Source organism: Schistosoma mansoni, chromosome 2 (assembly GCF_000237925.1).
Source record: "Schistosoma mansoni strain Puerto Rico chromosome 2, complete genome".
Taxonomy (NCBI): domain Eukaryota; kingdom Metazoa; phylum Platyhelminthes; class Trematoda; order Strigeidida; family Schistosomatidae; genus Schistosoma; species Schistosoma mansoni.
Window position 1 is genome coordinate 23,137,288 of NC_031496.1, and position 8,399 is coordinate 23,145,686.

Genomic DNA, 8,399 nt, shown 5'->3' on the forward strand with positions numbered 1-8,399 from the left:
TTCGATATTCAATATAAACAAACACTATCACTACTCAGTCTATAACACTTCTTTAGTTCAACTTTTATTCAAATAAACACGGGCTAAGGAACCTCGTTTTACAGATCGATAACTCGGAGAGATACCATATTAAGAGCTTCCACCACATAGTATGTTAACTCTGAATTACACCAGTAATATTTTACATTACTAAAATGTTATAAATACAATTTTAAATAGCTATGACAAAATAATTTATCACTTAGTGTTACTACAATTTGATATTTTAAAACAAAAACTTAAGGTTTTTAGGTTTGATGTTTTGGATCACTTACAAACTACAGAAATAATAGTGATCTTTAAGAGCAAGAAATAAACCAAATTCAGGATTCGGTGAATAAAAAGCCTGCTTTAATCTGGTGACAACATAAATGATTAAATTTAACTCACTTATCAACTACGAGTTTTGCTTAGTTGTCTGTAAATCATTTTGTTTGAGTTAGGACTAGAAACGCGATAGGGTTTTCGAAAGCAAACAAGGTAAGGAGGGATCCAAGCCTGAGGCTCCCTGGTTTTAAATCGACTGCTTCTTGACTACTATGTCAAGGCTTCAAAATAGAGAAACATTTGTCCATTAGTATCATCTGAATTAGCCTAATGCCAAAAGGCTTCGAAGTTACCGTTTTCATCTCTAAAGTCATACACAATTGTTCTTATGTCGAACCTTAACGATATTTATTAATTAAGTAGCTCAATTATTAGGCTAATTCTATAAGACTAAAAATAAACAGGAAATGAAAACATGGAATACTTATAAGGAAGAGTTATTTACAAAATACTTTAGATAATAGTTGGGACGATTACTATTATTGTTATTGTCGCAATTATTACTATTATTATTGGTATTGTTGCTATTATTATTGTTGTTCGCAATGATGACAATGACAAATAAAATAGCGAGTAACAGGTAAATATTCGAATGCCAAAATTTAGTAGTTAGTTAATTAGATTAAAATATTTAGACGAATATCATCCCTCCTCTTGATTTCACTTCTCTAGGGTCTAAACAATCACGCGATTTCAGTAATAAGACATGTTTAAATATGGAATGTATGTACACGTAAAAATATAAATCACGTGAATTATCAACATATGTGAATACATGCGCATAAACAACAGGAAAAACAAAACAAGTAACCAAACAGATAAGCTACTTATAGATAGCTGTAAGATCAATTCGAAACTATGATAAATGCCTACAGAATCTCTTTGCCCAGTTAATCAGTCATAACGAACACCACAAAAACTAGTTGGTATGTTTTTAAAACCCGGTGTGTTGTATCAAAGACGAGATATATGAATCGTTAATGAGGGCCAAGTATACTCTATATCTACAGGCCTTATACTGTTAAGCTGGTAGGAAAACAGGCAGTAGAAGCTGGAAACGCAATTTACAGGTATATTAAAGTAAATGTGTACAGGTGTATAAGCACACGTGTGTTGTAGAGTCACTACATGAGCATTACTGAAATTAGGTAGAGTTAGTCGGGTATTGAGATTGTGAACCTAAGTTGAAACAAATACTAAGTTACGCCTAAACTGTTACTTGGTGTATGAGTGGACAATACAAAAGGTTAATCATTGATAATTGGCCAATCCTCCCAATAGCGTAACTTCGTAAATGGTGGTAACTCAAATCTGTATACTATTGTTCTACACTATACATGCTTTTCACCTGTTCGAGAAATGCATGACAATAAAATTAAGCTAAATAAATTACAACCCAAAACAGAGAATCGTTGTCTCGTTTATCCTTGATTCATATTTTCCTTTATATCGTATTACTTAAGATGAATACAATCAAATTAGTTACAACTGAAATCTAAGAGTATATATATATATATATATATACCGTAGAATGGAATCAATAGAACCAAATAAAAAATATAGGCACACATACTTTTAAGGCAGTAAATATTTTATCAAATGGTAAGTTCAACATTTTTTTGCGTCCTTTTTCAGCTAAATTACGGTAACTTTCCATATTGCTATCGGATGGCATTAACTTATCCGGAATGCCTGGCAAACCATCTACTAAACGAGTATCTACTTCGCTTATAGATTGAGGAGGATCAGGTAAGACAATAGTGGCCAACAATTGAATTAAATGCTGGCCTAGGCTCTCGCGTGCTCCAGCATCGAGTCTTCGAACAACTGAAGATGTGATATTTTCGAAACCCGTACCGCCTGAAATGCTTGACAATGCTGTATCAGCGGTGTCATCGCCGAATGATGGATTTGGATTGTTCAAACCACTTAAACCTGGAGGAAAAACCACAAAACTGAAGTTATATATATATATATATACATATATATATATATATATATATATATATATATATATATGCAGCTAACCGTGAAACAGGACTATGATTGCCTTTAAGCAACTGACTAACCGCATGGAGGTCAGAGTACCAGGCTAGCAGGAATATGTCTTATGTGGAACTCAATGATGTTATCCAGCTGTATTGGGTTTACATCCAGCTGTATTGGGTTTACATTTGTGCCTCAACAGCTACAAGTCGAGTGGCTAAACCACAAACTCAATTTTTTATACTTGTCATCACGTTATCTATTATAAAAAGACACCCTTGTTTGTAGAAAAAAAGCAAATATAGTGTTGTGATAACTGAACACACTTTTGAAACGTTTACTGAAGTACAATACAAGTAAAAGTACTTGACCACAGGGGTCCTTGAATAACATTTTGTGTGGAGAAACGTTATGATGATTATAGTCAGGGTCAGATGATATTGTGAGTAAGAACAGTAAGAAAACTGACAATGCTTTTACCCAAACCAACTGAAGTATTTAGGAAATGTAGTCCACAATGATCAGGCAGTACTTGTTCCCATAAGAAAACTTATGGTTAGCGACTTTAAATATTAAAGCTCAAGATTCACCACAGTAGTTAAAATCTGCCACTCCTTATTTTTTTATGCATCTTGACCTGTTTTTATCTTTTATTTTGCGCTATTGTTTTCACTAATTACCATTATCAGCACCAAAACTTTTACTCTAAATTTATATCTTAATCTTCTGGCATGTTGGTTGCGTGGTATGAAGGAACTTCGGACGCAAAAATCGTGCAACAGTTTGTTTCGATTTAAGTGGCTATATGAACTGAGGAATTTCGTATACGGTCCTATCTACATAAAATAGGTATTAATTTAAATGTTTTGCGAAGTACGAGTTAATATTTTGGATTTTGAGATACATTTAGTGAGGATTATTGATACCAGTGGAGCTACGTGGACTATGGCTAGAATATGGTTTAATGATTGTAAGCTGAGCTTTACCCACTAAACCACTACTCAAATTTAAAAGAAACGGTCTATTGACACAATAGCAAACTGGAAATAACTGCTTACGACTATGAGATCAAGAAATATCTCGATGTTAGAGCAGACATGAAAGTTTCATTATGGATTTCCCGAATATGTTCAGAAGTACAATGCAAACAAGTGAACTGTAACCTAAACATTCAGATGTTGGTAATTCGTTATCTAGAACTAACAAGGCTTTACTAATTTTCTTGTGTGAACATATCTGAAGGTCCGAATTCACATAAATGTTTAAAAAGATATTTTAGTAGCGAGTAAACTATTGACATGGCAATGAAAAGGTGGTCAGTAATACAGGCTACTTATGTCACAATCTTGATTTTTCACTAGATCACTTGAAACAGCATAAAAAACTGTTATTATCTATATGGCCCGATTGTTTTCTCACTTTAAAATTAACAAGAATGGCTAGCAGACAAGTCATTTTAACCTTGGCAGTTACGAACAAGTAGAATTGACAGTATAACGTGATTGTGTGGACACATTGAGCAGAAATCTATAGGAACGTCACCTAAGAGTAAAACATGCTAAGAAATACCGTAATAAGCCATCACATAACTCCGAAGGATAATTTCAAGTTACTTCTGCCAAGTCATGTACAACGGTTTAAGCACCTGTTGCTTTTACCTTGCTTTGGAAGTTGAGTCCAAGTGTCGCAACATTCTGGTCGATTTACATCAGCTGAAATAATTGTTTATTGTGACCTAACATGTTTTTAAATTCTTTTAGATCCTACCCAGTTTGAAAATGCTAAATACCACAAGAATTGATATGGTTAAGGACTTAACATAGATAGACCGGTGTGGAAACTCAGTTGCTCTATCCATTATACATAATATGTACATTATGTAGTCGATCGTTTAACAATGCAGTCAATTGCAAGATGCAATGTGGATAACTATAATAAAGTCAGGACTGATAGACAAGAAATCTAATACACGCATTATGAAAGTCACTTAAGTTGTTTCAAGACTTCTCGACAAAAACTCACTTTCGGAGCCATAGGAATGCGAATTTTAAAATTCTCTTGTAGCTAAACCTGATTTGAAAACTAACACCCAATGCTAGCACATCGTAGTGATTTTAGTTAATAATATGACCTCAACAATTTCGAAAGGTGACAATGGTTACGAAGTTATACTGTGGGGGCTGAAACTACATACCTGTTCCTTTTTTCAAAAATTTGGAGTTCAAGACCTTCTCACAACCGCACTCAAGATATTCCTTGTGGCGATTAAGGCATTGAACTAACAACCCAGCCTCCAGTTGTACCGAATTTTGTGAAACTAGGGAAACGGTGGACGTGTGTCTAGAAATGACAGTCGTCATCTGAACCTTCAGGCGAGTCTAGCTTGATTTCTGTATCCTAACAGAAGTAAACCACAAAGCATCACAAGATTTATAGAACATGTAGCACGTTGTATTTCGACGTTCACTTGGGAGCAGGAGCGACCTGAAACAGCAACACAACAGTCAGGACAGACAAGTGCGTCTGAAGTGAGAACACGGTGTGATGGTGCAGCAGGTATATTTGAAATTGAAATACGCGGTTTTTAATACAAAAGGGGAAAGTTATTACAAAATAGTTTTACTCGTTATTCTGCAGGTTCAGACGACGTAGGGCTTGTTCTTCTTCTTTCAGTGCATTCACTCTTTGTTGTCCTGCAATGAGAAATACAAACACACATTATTAATGTTGCATGTAATGATTTTTATTACTGTTACAAACATGAAAACCAAATCACCCGCACTAGACTTCAAGGACGAATGCTGAACGTCATCCCAAAACAATATAGAGCTAATATAATATGGAAAACTATCATCTCGTCTATGCCTTCAAAAATGTGTTTGGACTATGAAACTACCTAGTGTGGTAAGTTAATTACCCAATCATATTTATTTAAGTAGGTCGATCAGTTTTATGACGGATGAGTGATTTTCAGTTTCAATTTGGAAAGGATTGGAGGCAAGGTGGTCCGCGTTGGTCCTGATAATGATGGTCTCTCAGTCGATCTAACTTCCTTTAGAAAGGGTAGGCAGATAGAGTTGCAATCACGTGTTGAGTTAATGAATTCCACCCGTTGATGACTCGATGAGAAAGTCGTTAGTCAGCTGACAAGTAATTTGTTCAGGAGTGGTGAACTTTTTTGGAGTGTCCTCCTAAATCCCCCGCTTCGGGAGACAAGAAAAATGATGGCATATAAGATGCGATATTATCACTAATCAACTTAAAAACTGTAATCATCACCCCTAGTTCTTCTATATGACAATGGGAATATGTTTAACTTAGTCAATAGAGCATTATACGGGTGCTTCGCTATTACGGGAATCAGCTATGTTACTTTTCTCTGAACCTTTTCCAAGAGCTCAATGTATTTTAAGCAAGGACTAGCCACTTATATGCGGTACGCACAGAGTCAAAAAAGTTATGTCGTCGACATGGCTAAAAGCCATTGGGTTCTAAAACCTTTGACGATTATTGCACGGCAGTGTGCAATAGAATTTAAGTCTTGGCTAACGATGATTCCTTAGTCATTGTGTTTCTGGAAACTTGGAAGGTCATTGACATAGAAGAAGAATAACAATGGCTCCCAAACTGTACTCTGAGGAACTTCACTAAGCACAGTTTCCCAGCTAGGCAACCTGGAGTTCGCCCGTACTCGTTGTTGGTGACTGATAGTAAGTCTTTTATCAACATTAATAGATTGTCTTCAACCCCGACACTTCTCGACTTATATGACAGACAGTTGTGAGCAACCTTGTTAGGAGCTTTGCTAAAGTCAATGTAGACTATATTGAAGATACCACAGGTATTGTAGTTTGACAACACTTTACCAGTAACACCTATAATTGAATCGCGCCCACCCAGTGAAATCAAAAGTCAGAAGCGAGGAGGTTTGAAGATATATTTGATAGATAATCAATATATTGAGAAGTGACTGATCTAAACTGACTAGTGATCGCAGGAGACGTTGAGCACTTCGTTCCAACTCGTGATCTGGTACGAATGCATGATCGAGCGCCTTTAGCTGGGTGAGTCCATTAAAACTAATGTGGTCAGCACCCAATGTCGAACACTCACAGAGCTGTAGATTTTGAGGATTTATTTGCCGCTTTAATAACTATAAGTAACATTTGGTCTTTAAGAGAGAACTAGCTTTTACGAGCCATTAATAAGTTTGTGAGACAGGAATAACCTATTCTAAACCAAAGCCGCTTTTCCGAAAGGATCCAGTTCTCATCTACATATGTTAACAGCACCATCTGAATAATCTTTTCTAAAATTTGTAACAATGGTGCCGGTTAGTCTAACGGTTCCGTAGTTACCAGGTCTGTGTTTCGTACCTGTTTTCAAGGCAGGCCATACTACGGCAACTTCCCAGTCTTCTGGTAATCGATTCTGCGTTACGGATAGATCAAAACATATAATTAGGAGATTTGAAAGGAAATTAGTCTGTTCGTTTAGTAACCTAATCTCATAATAGACCTAATCCCAAAATTGTAGATTTTTTGTGATGTGACTCCCTAATCCATAAGATCATACGTGGAAGTCATGTCCTTGTCTACAATGACCCGTCCTATTATTAGAACCACCAAATATAAGATGGAAAACACATTTAGACTGGAGATTTTTTAAAATATTTATTTACTATGAATAGAAAAGATACGTTGCACAAGAATGACCTCGCCTGCAAGGCTGAGTCATGTCATCTGATTATTTCAATTCCTGTTCCTCGCGTTCTCCATAGTTAACCTTCTTTTAGTGTCGATTGATGAATTGAGTCAATTCAATGCTTATATTCTTGACTTCAAAAGTCGTGTGGATAGAGTCTAATGCCACTACACCACTCTCTCACCAGAATCAACGTGACGTTGATTCGATATCAAATTGAGTGGGATTGTGTGATGTTTAATAGTATTCGAATTATATTATGAACTAGGAATCCCAGGAATAACGCAACTTAGTCAATAAGTATTAGATGAGCACAAACGGATGTATTGTATTTGAAATTCAAAATCACAACAGTCGTCAATACCAAGAAGTCATTGGTTCATTCAAATATCACACAAATATATTCCGGATCAGTCGAATTCTAGTCACATTTCAGATGTTAGTGTATCACATGTTGGATATTCTCCGAACGAATGTGCGTCGAGTAAAATCCCTGGTCAGTGGTATAATGAATCAGACGGAATAGTAAGTTTACTTGAAGCAATCATAGAACCAGTTTGCCCAGATATAGAGTTTGCATAGGCAGAGAATCCAAATGAAGTTCAAGATTATCCTAATGAGTATGAGGCAGATGAATGTTTTCCATTCTAAGGTTTCGCAGGTGAATCAAGCCTAGATGAATCACATGTGTTAACTACTTATATCAATGCATAACAACCTGTGTATTCTAATATGAATAACAAAAAGAATATGTATCATAATTTTTAATCAAGTCAAATTCACATGATGGAATACCTCAAATTATGTATCAGTGTTTGTCCCCGAATACTCACATACAGTAAACGATGTGTGAGATTTGAGAAGATAATGCAAATTAGGAACGTCATATTGGCTAAAACATTGCGACGTAAGGACCTTACATTATTTCGTGGAGGAGGATAGTGTTGGAAAGTCTATGATGCAAATTCTAAATATCAATGGTTTCACTACACAACCGACATGATGATTGTATACAATTCCAGAACTCAGGTGGGTCTGTTCCAATTTCCGTTGTTAATTCTAATACTAACGAGTGCATACTAGATAATACAGAGTCAATATCCAATACACTGTCGAACAGACGTAAAATGAACTTAAGAAGAAAACATATAATCGACTACAGACATTTACACTCCAATTTGATCTGTGGAAGATGTGATGTTTGAATGAATCAATGACTTCTTGGTATTGATGACTGTTTTGATTTTGAATTCCAAATACAATACATCCGTTTGTGCTCATCTAATACTTATTGATTATATTGCGTTATTCCTTCGATTACTAGTTTATACTACAATTCAAAT

At 35.6% G+C, this 8,399-nt stretch overlaps 1 protein-coding gene across 1 annotated transcript; it reads right to left on the bottom strand.

Annotated features, from left to right (window-relative positions):
- Positions 1 to 1,903: 1,903 nt before the first annotated feature.
- On the bottom strand, positions 1,904 to 4,712 carry Smp_161230 (putative ras GTP exchange factor, son of sevenless; the record flags this gene model as incomplete). Its single annotated transcript, XM_018796129.1, has 2 exons — positions 1,904 to 2,301; positions 4,547 to 4,712. The coding sequence occupies 2 exons, from the start codon at positions 4,710 to 4,712 to the stop codon at positions 1,904 to 1,906; spliced, it is 564 nt and encodes a 187-aa protein (XP_018650373.1).
- Between the last annotated feature and the right edge of the window lie 3,687 nt (positions 4,713 to 8,399).